The following is a 17,721-nucleotide window of genomic DNA, read 5'->3' on the forward strand; positions in this document are numbered from 1 at the left end:
TTTGTTTGCCATGTCTAAGTACAGGCTGTCCAAATGGATAGTAGATACAGTCAGGACTGCCTACGAGCTGGCCAACTTGCCCCCTCCTGAAAAGCTCACTCCCTATTCCACCAGGGCATGGCATAAAGCTTTAAACACGTTTTCCAACAAAAGCATCACAGTTGACAGTGCTGCTCGATTATACTGTGCTTGTAAATACTCAACATTGTTTTTTCCTGAAGGGCCTCTGAGATAGAATCAACCAATTGAACATCTGCATTTTCTCTGTGGTGTCCCAAGTGGGTGGGACATAAACTGTGTCTGTTTCAGTTGCAGGTACTGACAGTAAGTTTAACCAATAGGAGAGTCAAATATCTGTCAAGTTTTACACAGCTGTCCAATCATAAGCAAGCAGAGGCCGTTCTCAGTATTTAAAGTGAAAGATCTGACAGCTGTCCAGTCATTCGTGAACAGAGGTGGAATGTCAATATGCCAGGTAAGTTTATTCTGTGGTTCCTTCATGAACCAAGAACTGGATCTTTTTAATATCAACATTTAATTTCAATGACATTTGCTGCCTTTGATTTTTGCTTATCCCCAGGGCATCGCTGTGGTTTACAATATTAGTCAGTGAACCTAGAAATCGAAATCAATCCGTCTTGCTCAGTAGCTTACTCCAGATTTTCTCAGCAAATCCATATTGTGCATGTGTGTATGTGTGTGTGTGTTCACTGAAGCAGCGCTGGGACCGGTACCATCGAGAAATACCAGGAATGCTGAGATGAGGATCCTCTTACACCATTCGTTCAAAGAGGAGTAGGGAGTCCAAGACACCCTCTCTAGCCTGGTTAACTCTCAAACCAGACTTCTGTCCCCCACCCCTAACAAAATAAAAAAATAAAACAAGTGAGAAGGATTTTCTTTTGAGTAAGAACTCCACAATGTTTTTTATATATTTCAAATACATTTACATTTCGCTGAGAGAGTGGATCACGCACTCAATAACAATTCAATAACAAAGCTTTGGAAACCACAACCACAACAGGTTCTATATAAACAGATTACATATGTTAATATCAGTTTTTTTATTGTAATTTTACAGTACAGACCCTGACAAGCACACAATATACAAAATATTCAAATTGTCCAAAAAGAAGAAAAAAAAAGTGAAATACATGAAAATAGTTCAGGCTGATCATGAGGATCTGATTCGTATTCCTTCACAGTTTGCAGAGATGTTGAATGAAACATTTATTTCTGCAGGCATGTATGTGGTATCCCATTCATACTTCAGTACACAAGCACAGGGTATGCAGTGATGGAAATATTTGCCCCATACCTGCTCCTGGCTCTAGCATTTCTTGTGGAAGCACCTTTGGCAGCAATTACAGCTGTGAGTCTGTTAGGTCTCTACCAACTTTGCACGCCAAGTTTTGCCAACATTTGACCATTCTTCACAAAACTGTTCAAGCTCTGTCAAGTTCCTTGGGGAGCGCTGATGGACAGCAATCTTCAAGTCATGCCACAAATTTTCGACTGGGCCTCTCAAGGACATTTACCTTTTCTTCCTTAGCCACTCCAGTGTAGCTTTGGCTGTGTGCTTTGGGTCGTTGTAATGCTGAAAGGTGAACTTCCGTCCCAGTTTCAACTTTCTTGCAGAGGGCAACAGGTTTTCCTCAAGGATTTCTCTGTACTTTGCTCCATTCATTTTCCCTTCTATCCTGACAAGTGCCCCAGACCTTGCCGATGAGAAACATCCCCATAACATGATGCTGCCACCACCATGCTTCACAGTACAGGTGGTGTTCTTTGGGTGATACGCTGTGTTGGGTTTGCGCCAAACATAACGCTTTGCATTTAGGCCAAAAAGTTCAATTTTAGTTTAGTCAGACCACAAAACACTGAGTGTTTTTTTGCGTACTTCAAATGGGATTCAATGTGGGCTTTCTTGAGTAATGGCTTCCTTCTTGGCACCCTACCATACAGGCCAGATTTCTGGAGTGCTTGGGATATTGTTGTCACATGCACACTTTGACCAGGCTTGGCCATAAAAGCCTGTAGCTCTTGCAAAGTTGCCATTGGCCTCTTGGTAGTCTCTCTGATCAGTCTCCTTCTTGCTCGGTCATCCAGTTTGGAGGGACGGCCTGATCTAGGCAGGGTCTTGGTGGTGCCATACACCTTCCACTTCTTAATAATCGTCTTGACAGCCCTTCAAGGGATATTCAAGGCCTTTGATATTTTTTTATACCCATCCCCTGATCTGTGCGTAGACGAGGGCGCTAACAAAAGTCAAGGTTATCTAGGTCATCGACACGGTAGAGTCTGCATCGAGAGGGCTCTGTCGCTATTAGAAAACTTATTGTATTGTTTTTTTCTCTTTAAAAAAATCTTTAAAACCTATATTTACCTTGAACTTCTAATAAGACGCCAGGTAACGTTCTGCTGAGGAAAATAATCCCTAACATAATTAGAATATAAAATTGACATACACGTAGAGAAAACATTATTATTATTATTATTATTATTATTATTATTATTATTATTATTATTATTATTATTGTTAAAATTGTTGTTATTGCTAACATATTTATTTATTAGGGTCTTACTCTTATTTATGTTATGTTATTCTAATTTATCTGGACATGTACAAATTTTGAATAGCCCTTGTAGTATTGAGCCTGACTCGAAAGTTGTTGTTGGAGGCGGGGCGTCCTTCAAGCAGGCTGGGAGTGGATTGGCTGGTGCTGAAAGAACTGAAACAGGGTTGGGAGTTTGACTGGCTGGTTTTAAAGGAGGGTGTTGTTTGGATCCAGCTGATGACATAATTGTGGACCAATCGTGTCTTCTCTGTTGATTGCTATCCAGTAGCTGCGAATTGAACCTTCATTACGGTGTCCTGTCACAGACATGATTTCCATTGTCTCTAGACCAGCGTCAGAAAGTGTGTTTAAGTAATAATATAGAAATATTGAATATCAAATAAACTGGCCTACCCTGTACTATGTGAACACTAAAGCAAATACCTAGATTGGCTGGCATATTTTTGAAAGGGTTAAACATTTTGACCAATCCCTTACCATGTAACACTTGGCTAACAGTTCAGCTCTAAACTATGTAGAACTCTAGCTGTGATGTCCTTTCCAGTTAATTTGTTTTTGTCAGTTGCAGTGTTGTGACTCGGTTGTCTGGCTGTGGCACCCTGTGTGTGTTCCCGTGCTGTGCAATCAGCATCTCTTTTTATCTCAACTGGAGATTTTTCTTGCTGTGTTTATCTGAAATAAATCCACTGTTTTGCTCTGCCAGCAGTAAATACTTTTCTTATTGTAGATTGTATTTTGTTTTGTCCTGTTTTGCATTGTGTTTTATTGTGTTCTACAGTGTTGTGTTGCAGGTGTGTCATGTGTTGTGGTGTTTTATATTTTGCAGGCTGGGCCATGCAGGTCGCTTCCTTCATCTTCATTCACAGGAAATGGGAGGACGACCGGCGCCACGTAGGGGCCATGCTGGAGTACTTCTGTGACATCCGAGAACCCCTGCAGCTGCTCATCTTCCCCGAGGGCACTGACCTGACAGGTACAGCAGGGGGCGCTGTGGGCAGTACTGACCTGACAGGTACAGCAGGGGTCGCTGGGAGTAGTGCTGACCTGACATGTACAGAAAGGGGATCTGTGGGCAGTACTGCAGCTGCATTTGTCCTTGAGGCAGGTAGGAAGGAAATCAGACAATTTCAACTACACAGTGATTGGAAAAGGAATTAAAACTACTTCTAAATACACAAAGAAATAAAATAAGTTATACAAATGTAATATTCCATTTTAAAGTGAAGAAATTACAATGAAAGTGCTGCTTTACCGTTTCAGTGCTAGGGGGTGTACGGCGTACTCCCTAAAAATGTTCTCATAAAGTGCTAGGGGGGCGTACGCCATACGTCCTAATATAAATCTCTTTGTAGCGCCGACTGTGAGCATCCAATCATTTCAATTCTTTTTACAGAGTGTGTAGAAGGGTTTAAGTTCCCAAAATATGTGAATGGTGTATCGGTGACGTAACTTAACAAGTACATGATTGAAGTGTAAACTGTCCTGTGTACAATTTCTCCGTGTTATTCAATGTAGGAATGCGGAAGTCAAACAAGCAAACAAAAAGGTCTATATTATATTTTTTATAGTGCTTTAACTGGTTCAACTTTTAATGGATACAACATTTAGGGGATCTAAGGACCTATTTTTAGAAAACTTAATCTTACTTTCAATAGTTATTTTCAGAACTGCTCAATCGCTATTGATTACTTTATGCTGTCTGTTATACCGTGGTATATGCGGTAGTAAATGAGTGCTTGGGCACGCTGTGTTTGGCCAATCGCTTCCGACATTTTAGGATATGTGTGGGAGGGTTTAGTCTCTCAACGCGTGAACGTCAATCAAACGGTGAATGATTGATGCCTAACTGGCTAATAGGATTTCTACGTGTTGTTCAGTCTCCTGACGGCTACAACATTTAGCAGACCTACAGGAGATATTTCTATGAAATTGTATTTTATTTTCAACAGTTATTTTCAGAGCTAATCAATTGTTATTGATTGATGTATACTGTCTCAGGCTATGCTGCACTATCTGCCGTAATAATAATATTATAAACTATGGTGGTGCCTTAAAGGCTGCGAGTGAGTATCGCTTACAAAACATTAGGACGTGGGGGGGGGGGGGTTTAGTCTTTCTAAATTACATTTTTAATTTATTTTTTGTCTACATTAAAAAATATGTAGAATTTACATATTGACCCGACAATGTTCTGTTTTAAATGTTTATTATTATTATTATTATTATTATTATTATTATTATTATATTATTATTATTATTATTATTAATACAAACATTGATGCAGCCATGACAAACATACTAACCCTATTTTTAAAAAAAATACTTTTTTACAGCTTTAAAGTGGCACAGAAATTGTAGTTTTTTTTTTCCTATTTAATCTTCAATATCTCAATCAGTTGAGTAGATATGCCCAAGTAAATTAAATCATTGAAAAGTCCAGAAAAAACAATGATATTTAGGTTTCCTGTGTTTCTTTAGAGACCTGTGAGAAATTTCACTTTTAAACAATTCAGTCCCCAATTTAAGAAAAAAAAAAACTAGCACTGGGGGTGGAAAAACCCCTAGCAGGGAAGGGGTTAAAAAATAAACAAACAACAAAAAAACACAGATGCACACACAACAAAGTTGCAACCGAAATGCTTGACCAAAGACCACTTTTTCAATGAGTCATCTGCTTAGCAGTGTATTTGCTTTGGATTAGTTATGTAATTGAAATATGGCATCACACTATAAATAGGCATGCAGAGGACCAGATGTGGAGTGCTTATTATTAAGCATCCACTGTATAACAAATCCACTGCCACCACACTTTCATCTGAGGCACAGAGTTCAAATATATTGTTTCATAATCACTGGGGTAAAGGGTGGCTGTTTTAGGTGGTCAGCAGTTGATGAAAAAAAAAAACGTGCAAGCATGTAGGAGTTTTAAATAAGGTGAAATGGCCATATTCAGAAGAAACACCTCAGCATTGGTGTTCACTAAGGTGTGCAACTGTGATGGTGGCTTGCATTGAGAATGCATCCTTCACTGAGCTCTAGCACTCAAGTGCTGTTTACGAATGTGGCAGTAAATCGAACAGACAAGCGTTTTGGCTCGTGCCTTCAGTATCATTTCGATACAGATAGTCAGCTTTGATTTACACTGATGAAGGTACTAGCTGAAATGTTTGTCTACTGTATTTAGTTTCTTATACTTTTAACTAAGAATTCTGATTAAGAGTTTTGAAGTTGTGGATGAAATTTATGTTTCGAAAACAAAGAAGTATAGGAAAAATCTTTTGTAACAAAAGTTTTGCTTTTGTGGATGAGGAAAAAAAGTTACAAGAAATAGACATTTATTTATTTCACCTTTTTTTTTTGCAAAACTCCAAAAATGTTAATGCAAATTTATTCATACCCTGACAAGGAAAATGAATTAATAGCTAGTTGAGGCACCTTTAGCATTAATAAATACATGGCATGATTCTTTAGTGATTTTTGACCGCTCTTCAACGCAAATTGTTCCAGTTCATTCAAGTTCTGAAGACTTCTCTTGTCCACAGCCTTCAATTCATACCAAAGATTCTCAATCAGATTTAGATCGGGACTTTGACTCGGCCATTCCAGAACCTTGACTTTATTCTTCTTTAACCATTCTGAAGTATGTTTTGATGTGTGCTTTGGATTGTTGTTGTGTTGGAACGTCCAGTTGCTCTTTAAACCAAGTTTTGTAGCGGGTGGTTTCAGATGATAGCCAGTATCTTTTGGTGTACTGTGGAATCCATTTTACCATGCAGTGGAACTGAATTTCCTGTGCCATTAGAGTAAAAACAGCCCCATAGAAGGTTATTACCACCTCCATGCTTGACAGTAGGTATGGTGTTCTTTTCTATGTACGCCTCACCAGAATCTCCAATCAAACGTCTGTCAGCATGACCAAATAGCTTGATTTTTGTTTCATCACTCCACAAAACCTTTGACCAGAACTCATATTCATCATTCAAATGGAGTTTTGCAAACTTTAAGTGATTTGTCTTTGTGACGTTTTCCTAAGTTTGTCAGTTACAGAAGGGTTTGTCAATTGCAGATGATGTTTCTCTGTACTTGATTATGTTTCGGATACCACACCTTGAAAATCGAGTGATGCGAGCTATTTCACTCAATGTTTTTCCTTCTTTATGCAAGTCGAGTTTGTTATAATTGTAGAAAACACTAGTGGAGGCTTTGAGTGAATTGTTGATGCTCATAATGCATCAGAGTAGAAAAATGCAACATGTCTAAGACTTTTGCACAGCAGTGTGTGTGTGTGTATATATATATATATATATATATAAGTCTTTACCAGCTTTGCACATCTGGACATTGCAATTTTTGCCCATTCTTCTTTGCAAAATTGCTCAAGCTCCGTCAAGTTGGATGGGGACCTTTGGTGAACAGCAATTTTCAATTCTTTCCACATATTCTCAATTGGATTGAGCTCCGGGCTTTGACTGGGCCACTCCGGATATTGACCTTTTTGTTTTTAAGCCACTCCAGTGTGGCTGTGGCTGTATGTTTGGGGTCATTGTCCTGCTGGCAGATGAATCCTCTCCCAAGTCCCAGGTCTCTTGCAGACTTCAGCAGGTTTTCCTCCAGGATTTCTCTGTACTTTGCTACATCCATTTTGCCCTCTATCTTCACAAGCTTTCCAGGCCCTGACGCAGAGAAGCATACCCATAGCATGATGCTGCCACCACCATGCTTCACGGTAGTGATGGTGTTCTCAGGATGATGTGCAGTGTTAGTCTTGTGGCAAACATAGTGCTTAGCATTGAGGCCAAAAAGCTCTATTTTGGTCTCATCAGACCATAGAATCTTCTTCCACTTGGTCTCAGAGTCTTCCACATGCCTTCTGGCAAACTCTAGCCGAGATTTGATGCGAGTTTTTTTTCAACAATGGCTTTCTTTTTGCCACTCTCCCATAAAGGCCAGTTTTGTGAAGCACCCGGGTTATTGTTGCCGTATGCACAGTGTCTCCCAGTTCAGCCATGGAAGACTGTAACTCCTTTAGAGTTGCCATAGGCCTCTTGGTGGCCTCCCAGACTAGTGCCCTTCTCGCCCGGATGTTCAGTTTTTGAGGATGGCCTTTTCTAGTTGTGCCATATTCTCTCCGGTTCTTAATAATGGACTTTACTGTGCTCCAGGGGATAGCCAATGCCTTGGAAATGTTCTTATATCCTACCCCTGATTGGTGCTTTTGAAGAACCTTATTCCAGATTTGCTTTGAATGTTCCTTCGTCTTCATGATGTAATTTTTGTTAGGAAATGTACTAACCAACTGTGGGACCTCTCAGAGACAGGTGTATCATACCTGAAATCATTTGAAACACCTTAATTGCACACAGGTGGACTCCATTCAACTAATAATGTGACTTCTAAAGACAATCGGTTGCACCAGAGCTTATTGAGGTGTGTTACAGCAAAGGGGGTGAATACTTATGCAATCAATTATTTTATGTTTTATATTTGTAATTAATTTAGAACAATTTGTAGATTTTATTTTTCACTTTAACATTATGGACTTTTTTTGTGTTGATCAGTGGAAAAAACTCCTAATTAAATCCATTTTGATTCCATGTTGTAACACAATAAAATGTGGAAAAGTCCAAGGGGGGGGTGAATACTTTTGAGAGCCACTGTGTGTGTGTGTGTGTGTGTGTGTGTGTGTGTGTGTGTGTGTGTGTGTGTGTGTGTGTGTGTGTGTGTGTGTGTGTGTGTGTGTGTGTGTGTGTGTGTGTGTGTGTGTGTGTGTGTGTGTGTGTGTGTGTGTGTGTGTGTGTGTGTGTGTGTGTGTGTGTGTGTGTGTGTGTGTGTGTTTTTTTTTTTAAGGGCCAAAAGTCCACCTCTTGTTCGTAAACCTTTATTTTGTTCTTCTTTTGTTTCTGTCTCTCTCAGCTAACACTCGAGCACGCAGCGATGTCTTTGCAGAGAAGAACGGGTTGCAGAAGTACGAGTATGTGCTGCACCCCCGGACCACCGGCTTCACCTTCATCGTAGAGAGTCTGCGCAAAGGTGAGGCGCAGCTGCAGTGGTCATCATCTCCACCACAGTGTTCTCTTAGCAACAAGCAACCAGGCCTTGAATTGTTTCTCGCAAATATTGTTTTGTTGCCTTCTGCAAAATATCGTTGGCCTGTGCTTCAAAGTCTGAAGAACTCTTCAGTAAGATAATAGAGGGACCATATTCAGTGTTGAGCCCTCAGTACTGTAAAACCCACAGCATCACATAACTTCTAAATGGTTGCTTATACATAAGGCTATAATTTTAGCACAATAATTTTTTGTACATTTAACAGGCAAGGTGCGGTAAAAAAAACAAGAATGCACAGAAAGTTCACCAAGTAATGTAGCTTTAGCTACATCACCATTCACAACCTTTTTTCGGCAAACTTCTGTTCTCTGTTGCAATTGTGCTCACACACCGTTTTTTGTATAGCTGTCTTACCTACTGCAACTCAATGGCTTGTAGTTTCCGGTTATGTTGAGTGCTTACAATATGTTTGTCATAGCTTGCTTTTCATTTGTAATCCACAGGATCACATGCTGCGCAAGACATCATGCCGCCATTTTCATGAAATGTCCGCTTTGTATATTTTTTCACTTCTCCGCTTAGCAGGAATATTTGACTCTTTTGTCGCTATTTTTTTACTTGATTTGTCACATAAACTTGCACTCCACTCATTTAAAATGTTGCTCGCTCACCTACAAATCATTCTCTGACTTGCATAGCTACACGTAAATGCTGCATGCATACACAGCCAAACAATTGACAGATACTCGCAGATGTCTATTTTCAGTGCATGACATACTGCCTTACTTATAGTATAACTCAGTGCAGTGCAGGCACCGACGACACCTGCTGGCCATTTGAAACATAACTGCTTTTTGAACTTACAATCGGCGCCGCCTTATCAGGATACTGAGAATCGGGATGTGTGCTTAAATGGGATATAACTGTGGGATAGGTTCTTCCCAGTGCTATTTGTGTCATTTAATTGGAATACATTATTTTAAAATGATAAACAGAGATCGCTTTTCAGAGCAAGACAGGTTGCGTAGCACACGTGATTACGCTGTGACTTGCGTAAATTGAGTAAACCACGTTGAACTCCTGAAGGTGTTGGAGTCTACTGTAGTTTCTCAGGCTGCTCGTGCAAAGAAAGTTGGCGTGTGAACGTCGCAGGTGCCTCGCCTTGTGATAAGACGTGATTTCATTATGTACAAATAAAAAAAAAAAACAGCTATTTAATTTTGTTTAGGAATAAAAAAAAACAAACAATTGACTTGTATTTTAAATTATATATTTAACATGTAATCATGTAATGTGAGTTCTTTCTTTTACTTTTAAGCGAGCGAGCATAGGTGGGCCGAAAGTGTGTCTAAAGTGCCTCTCGTTTAATTGGGACAGTCGCTTTTTGGGAATATTTTTTCTTCTCCCTAGGCGTCCTGATAAAGTGGCACCGACTGTATTAGAAAATGGTCTGCAATCCAAATGAACAGTGAGGTGGTGCAACGGGGGCCCAAAAATACAGGTTTTTTTTTTAAATTTGTAGGCATGTGTACATTTACAGTTACATTTAAAACGGTTATGATACTCTGCAGGGGATCCATTCCTTTGAGATGTGTGTGCGTTCTGTTTCCCTATACAGAGGCCTTGCCTCCTTGCTGAGCTGAGGAGGGCAGTGAAAATGTTCAGGCAGAGATATCTGTTGGATCTTCTCTTGGTTGTACTGCACTGGATGGAAACTCAATCTTTAATTAGCCCTTCTAGAGTTACCTCAAGAGCAAGAAACACCATTGCAGTCTGTGGGTTTAGTTAGCTGGCAAGAACTAATGACATGGAAACATGATTAAACATTGAGCAAAGAAGCAGGGCTTCTTTGCTCAATGTTTAATATGGTTATGGTTATTTATTCATTAGTTATCTACGCATCCCCCTGAGGAGAGCTTGTATGAACTTGCTGCTTTTACTGCTAATGTCTCATGCACCATTTCAGCTGCAACTTTGTATTTACAGTGTTATGGAAACTCCTTCGAAAAAAGTCTTAACTGCACCCTTAACTCTGACCTACGATGGGTCCCATATTGGGATCATGTGACTTTTTTAACTTTCTGGGTGAGCAGTCCTGATATCCATGGTTAGGTCGTTCAACCACTGAGAGGCAAGGGTGGAGAAGGAGCGGGCTCTGGAAGCAGGTGAATGGAGGGGGGGTACAGCTAATCTGCCGGTGTTGGAGAAGCGGAGGGGGTGAGAGACAGAGTTCATAATCGGTACACAGCTGTATTCTATGATTCTCTTAGTCTGTTTTATTTAAAGTCAGTTTTTTTTTTATGAATGAGATGCAATTAGAAATGTATGGAACATTCATGAACTTGTAGAACACATGTGGCTGCTCTATACTTTGCTATGGCCAATAGAAGGACCATAAGGCAAAGGAGAGTAGATGGAGGACCATTACACCAGCAATGGGCTGAGTGGCAGAGCTTTTCTGGTAGACAGAACCTTGTGATCATGATGAGTACAGCATCCCTGCCTAGGAATGCTAATAAATTAAAGCTTTCCGAGTGTTGTTCCTGAATGTTTAACCATTGTCCAAGAAATGCATTTGAAGTCTATAAACATCATCTGTAGTATTTATACAGTAGGATGTGTGCAGTGTTAGGTTATTTATTCAATACTTAAAGTCTTTTCCATATATACGTACATATTGTACACAAGTAGTCTCGTCCACATTAATGTTGTAGCACGTCATAAAGTAACTGCACAAAAGGACCTGCTATGTAAAAGTTTAAATGTTTTAAACATGTTAAATGTTTTAAAATGTAGGAGACTAATTGGAATCTAACATCTCTTACCCAGACCTTTACATAACATTTTATATGCTAAACTGTTTGATATATAGAAAACTACTGTAAGCTACAGTATGCTGATCTTGTGGTTAATTGTAGCCATCTCTCCATGGCCAGTCTCACTATTCTGGTGCAGCACTCCAGAATAAAGTTTAAAGTTTCCAATGATAAAGGCACAGCAAAGTGTAGTAAAGCACAGTGAAAGCATGGTAATGGGTGGTTATGCATTGTAAAGCACAGAGGGGAATGGTAATAATAATAATCTTTAAACCTTTCATAATGGATCACCATCACAAAGTGCTTTACGAGATTTGGGTGTGTGAACTATGCATCAGCTGCAGAGTCACTTACAACAACGTCTCGCCCGAAAGACGGAGCACAAGGAGGTTTAGTGACTTGCTCAGGGTCAGTGGCTGAGCTGGTATTTATAACTGGGGACCACCTGGTTACAAGCCCGTTTTTTTAAACACTGGACCACACATAGTCCTATAATGCATATAAAAAAAAGTGTTAAACCATGGTAACCTATAGTAAATGAATTGTATTACCAGGGGAAAAGCATGGGTAAACTGCAGAATTACTGTGCAAATATACTGTGTATACTGTTGTAAAGGGTGTTCCAGTACTGTTTTACACTGATGCAGACATTATCTGTGCCCCTTCAGTCTGTACTGCCACTCTCGTAGCGTACAAAAAAAAAATCGAAATTGAGTTTCAGTAACTCTCCTGATATCTGCACTTCTAGCAAATGCAAGAACAGATGAAAGCAATAGATGAAAGCTATAGATGAAAGCAGATGGAAGGGAAGCAGTAGGTAGGAAGCATTTTCATTTAAAGTAGAAGGCTAGAAATCATAAGCAGAAAGAAAGGAGGGTATGTGGGTCTTCCCCAGCGTGGATGCAGGGTGCAACGCCCCCCACCGAAAACGAATTTCTGGGTTTTTCACAGGTCTAAAAATGCATATCCTGGTCCTAAGTATATGCCTTAATAGGGACCCAAAATTAAAAAGAGGTGTAACTTTGTTCATTTTTTTATGATTTTTATTTTCTATTTTTTATGTATTCCTTTTTTTCCTTTGCATTTTATACAAAAAAAAAAAAAAACATTTTAAGTTTCTAAAATTTTTGGAACCAACCAGTCCTTACATTTATTTTTAGTCTTCTAAGATTCTGAGAATCCTTCCATACCTTCCCATGTCGCTGTTTCTCATTAACTACCGAGCCCGAGAATATGCAAGTGCATTAATAAATAATACAGTTAAGAAATGCGCTTCCGAGAACTGCGATTTTGAACACTGTTGATTTTACAGTTTTCAGAAATTTGTTTTTGTTGTGTTTTCTGTAAACATTAATGCTATTTCTACAGTAAGTTGTATTTTTTCTTTTGTTTTTAATATATTTTTTTAATCGGTTAACTGTTTGATTAATGTAAATACAAATAGCGATAAATGATGTATTGGCATTTATTGGAACAACGTAGCTTGAATGTAAAAGTCCAGTACGTAGATATCAAGTTAGAGGTATATGAAATGGAAAAACATGGAAACTACTTCAAATGGAGTAATGTTGAAATGGAAAAACACTTTGGTGTCCAAATTACATATACACATGGTTTTGGATATTTTTTATTATTTTAAAAATACAGATTAGCACAAACCCACATACCACTTCTTTAGGAGTTTAGCATGAGCTACTATAGGAAATGTGGAGGAGGATTGTCTTGCGAATGATCCCATCTCTGTGCAGAAGATTCACTTTACCCAAAGCGTTTTCATCACTTCATGTAAAAGTGAGATTGAATTATTCTCCAGGGAAATTAATATAATTTAAAAAAAAAAATCTGTTATTGCTGTAGTAAATATTTTGCAAAACTTTTTTTCCTTAGTGTGAACGTGTCAATTATAGTTATCAAATGTATTTTTGACAGAAATTAATGTTTTACTGATCAGTTTTACTAAAAGTGAGCGGTTTCAAAGAGGAAGAGAGCGAGGAGCGGCAAAACTGTGGTTTGGAACCACAAAACTCTGGTTTAGAACTAGAGTATTGAGGGCGGCTTCAGAGTCGACCCTTACATCATGACATAGTGGTGAGTTTCTCCATCAATTTTTTAGACCTAGCTACTTGTTACTGGGGTTCCTCACCCATTTGGTAATGGTCACATTTCATACTTGAAATAGAAATGTAACCGTTAACCTTCAAGGTCGCTGCATCCATGATTGCAGCATGCTTGAAGGAAAATGATGCTGGTATCTGTGTGTGCAGTCTTCTTATGCCCTCGGTGGATGGGGATGACTGTATCACAGGCACTGGCACGCAGGTTTGATATATCTATTCAGGTTTCAAGGTCTTTAGGCGGTAAACACCCATTTGGTAATGGTTGCATTTCTAACGTTATGATACTAACCTAACGTGTTCTGTCTTCTTGTGATGAGTTCCAAACAGAAATGTTTGTGTTTAGTTTCCGGGTTTCTGCAGCACATACTAGACCTTTGACCACCAAGGTGCTGCAGACAGTCAAACAGCTGGAAATGTTCAGACCAGTTTGTTAAAGGCACAACACTTAGAGATACTGGGTTCCCCAGCCGGGCGCCATGTGGACATGTATTGTTATGCAGCAGCAACAGCAACTCTCCTTCCAGCTGTCCTCGGCAAAGGATAGAACTGTTTTGCAGACATTGCAGCAATGCCGTTTGGGATTGTAGACTAATGGATCTCCTCCTAGCGGCTGCTGAGTTAATAATACTGACGTCTTGTGGCAAAGTGGGTTGCAGTGCTCAAGACAATGACAAACAACAAAGTACTGGTGAAAAGGTGGTTTAATTGTAATCCAGAGCCTGATGGCAACAATGTATAATGCAAAGTTAAATAACACTGGGTTCAGTCCTGAAATAATAAACACGATATTTAAACACACAGAACACAAACATGGTTACAATCCAGAGTAAGTGCTGTAGTGCTCGTGGTGAAATACAGTTTACTCGAGCAGTGGTGAATTGTTGTCTGATATTTGTGCTGGCCTGTAGCGACAGCTCCGGATCATGTTAGCCATCTAATAAATAACAAACAGTAAAATTAGACTTGACAAAAGAAACAAACACGAAACACTTCCGGTTATTTTACTTCTGTCCTTCAGCGTTTCTCTTAACCATAAACAAAGGAACAGATCACCGAGCTACGTCCCCTATTTGTACCTTCAGTCACGCCCCCTTCGTTAGCGAGTGCAGCCAATTATTATTATTATCACCAAGAATAATTCTGTCTCTGTCACACGTCTGCATAGAGCTGTGTTCTTTAGCTGAATGTTAAGGCATTTGCCTTTGAACCATGAGGTTTGTGGTTCGCATCCAGGCCTCACCTCTCCATTAAATTAAATATGCTGAAACGCCAATGCATTACTGTAGCAATAGTGTCCCTGTTGGTCTCTGATTTCTGAGCAGCTGAAGTCAGAGCAACACATTGAAATGCCATTTCCTTCACCCCCTGTAAACTACGGTCAACTGCTTGGATGGGATATATCCATCACATTTTCTGTAACCCTTGCAGAAGTATGTGAGGGAGTCTGTAAAGTAATCATAGCTTTGATAGCAGGCAGGGATGTAAAAATGCTCCTCCACTTTTGTCTGGAAATGGCGTTGATGTGTGTGCACTATGGCAACTCGAAATGCATCATAGGATCAGTATTCCCAAAACAGCACAAAAATACAGAACAGAGGCACTAGAACATGCATGCAAGTGAATACATTTCCCAACACCCTTTGCACTCAGCTGTTCGGATAAGAGCAATTCTTTTTTTTTCACATTTTTCTTTCCTGTGGGGGGCTCCAAAATAATTTGTACTAACAGGAAATCTGTGTTAAGTGAATTTATATTGCAAGAAGTCATTTTCAATACGCAACTGCTAAATTTGGCCAGGACCATGTACAAAATTACTTGTATCAGAAAATTAGTCTAATCCATCATTAGCTTAGTTGAAAGACACTGTGCAAGATATGAATAAGGGTAAATCGCCAGGATTTGATGGCATCCCAACTGGATTTTTTCTTACTTTCTGGTCCCAGTTGGGTCCCCCTTTGGGTCCCCGTCTGCAGTTGAGAAGGTTTTTATTTTACTCCAGCTGTCAATACTGCTATTATCTCCCTATTATTAAAAAAAAGATAAAGATCCCACTGATTGCGTGAGTTATCGTCCCGTTTAATAAATTCTGACGGGAGTTATATGCTAATTGTGCGTTCACACGACTTGAAGCTTATATGACTAAATTGATTCACTGTGACCAGACTGGATTTATTAAAACCTAGTTGGCATCTGATAATGTTCGCCTCCTGCTTCATATTATTCATGCTGCAGTGGACACAAAGCCCCCGTGCAGTCTGCTGTCTCTGGATGCAGAAAGCTTTTGACCAATTAGAATGGCAAGATCTTTGGTCATTTCTAGATCGTATGGGTCTCGGGGAAAATTTTATAGACATGATTTTGTATGCCAATCCTTCAGTGATGGTGCTGACAGGCAGTAGGTGTTCTCCCCAATTTAAGAAATCCAGGGGAACTCGGCAGGGTTGCCCCCTCACTCCTCTGTTGTTCGCCCTGTCTTTTGAACCGCTTGCTCAGGCTGTTCACCAGTCAGCTGATTATACTGCTATCACTGTTAATAATACTCAACATCACATCTCGCTTTATGCAGATGACGTGTTGCTGTCGAAAATGTGTCTCAATCGCTTCCTCACCTCTTGACTATTTTTGATAACTTCAGTTTGCTATCGGAATATAAAATCAGTTGGTCTAAATCTGCACTATTACCCCTGCAATAAGAAATAGATTTTTGCCTTTGAACAAATCTGTGTTTCAGCACTTTAAATATCTTGGCTTAGAGATCTACCCCTCTTCTCACTCTATTGTAGTAACTAATTTCAATATTTTTTAAAAAGGTGGGTCTCAATTTCCTAATTCATTTCAAGCGCATATCTCTATTGTTAAAATTAATGTGCTCCCACGTATTAATTTTGTCAGCTCTATGCTCTCCCTTTCTCTCCCTATCGGATACTGGGACAAATTGCACTCTTTAATTTATAAATTTATATGGAAGGGTAAACGTCCGTGCATTAAATTCTCCACTTTATAGCGGGAAACATGTACAGGAGGTTTAATCTTGCCAAACTTTACATTTTATTTTTGGTCATTTGTTCTGTGCCAGCTTACTATATGCTTTGACCCTAATGCTCCTGTCTCTTTGCTCTCCCTGGAAGAAAATTTGGTGTACCCATATAGACTCCAAGATTTAATCTATTCAAATATTGCTCTCAGACATTGTAAGCTACATTTTGGCCCCATAATCACACAGTTAGTTACTGTTTGGTTCTCTGTGGAGAAGCATACAAAAATTCAACTTATGTGGCACTCTCACTCTCCTCTCCTATATTTCACAATTTTGCCCTTCTTCTAGGGGGTCGACCCATCTCTTTTCTGCACTGGAGGGACAGGGGGATACATACTCTCCCTGATATTTCTGGGGGTGGCTGTCTTCACACATTCCAGGATTTACAACTTCGATACAATTTGCCGGGTGTTTGTTTCTGCGGTCATCATTGCGTGCCTATGGGGTGCCTTGGAGACAGCACTGCTAACACACCCACTCCAGAGTATGTTATACACGGGGGGTGGGGGGGTAAAACTAAGGGACTGGTTTCCATAATTTATGTTTTTCCTCTTAAAGGCTACTTATAAACCATTAACAACTGACACAATTTGTGATAGGGATTTACCATCATCAGATACTGAAATTAATTGGGGTACTGTCTGGTCTAATATAGGTTTTGCCTCCAGGAACCCTAATCACCAGATGATTCATTATAATTTTCTTCACAGACTATATCTGACCCCTTAGGGTACCCTTGGCACTTTCCTACATATGGTCTGGGAGTGCCCGGATGTAGCTAATTTCTGGGAGCAGGTCTCTTCTACTTTATCCACTATTTTATCTAAAAATATTCCCTGTTCTGCTGCGGTACTTCTGTTGAATGATGACTCATCCCTTGATCTATCATCAAAGCAGAGACTGATCCGGTTGGCGGGCCTTACTGCAGCAAAAAAGATGATTGCTTTGCGCTGGCAGCCACCGCATTCTCTCTGCTGTCGCCAATGGATCCTGTCTTATCTTGATGTTGTTCATATGGAGCTCTCCATATAAAATCATAAAATATATGCTGGTTGTACCATTTGCTAATGGGGAGTGATGTGGGTTCTCAAGGTCCTTGGGGGTTGGGGGTCCTGTTTTTACTT

The 17,721-nt window shown here is 39.7% G+C and overlaps 1 protein-coding gene across 4 annotated transcripts in view; it reads left to right on the forward strand.

The window, feature by feature from the left end:
• Positions 1-17,721, forward strand: part of LOC121317331 (lysocardiolipin acyltransferase 1-like) — a 52,408-nt gene that overhangs the window by 28,135 nt on the left and 6,552 nt on the right. For all 4 annotated transcript variants that reach the window (XM_041253150.1, XM_041253149.1, XM_041253151.1 and 1 more), the window contains exons 4-5: positions 3,406-3,552; positions 8,493-8,609. In XM_041253150.1, the coding sequence (XP_041109084.1) occupies positions 3,406-3,552; positions 8,493-8,609 (264 nt within the window). The remainder of the gene's footprint in view (positions 1-3,405; positions 3,553-8,492; positions 8,610-17,721) is intronic.

The sequence above is a fragment of the Polyodon spathula genome, chromosome 6, assembly GCF_017654505.1.
Source record: "Polyodon spathula isolate WHYD16114869_AA chromosome 6, ASM1765450v1, whole genome shotgun sequence".
Classification (NCBI taxonomy): Eukaryota; Metazoa; Chordata; class Actinopteri; order Acipenseriformes; family Polyodontidae; genus Polyodon; species Polyodon spathula.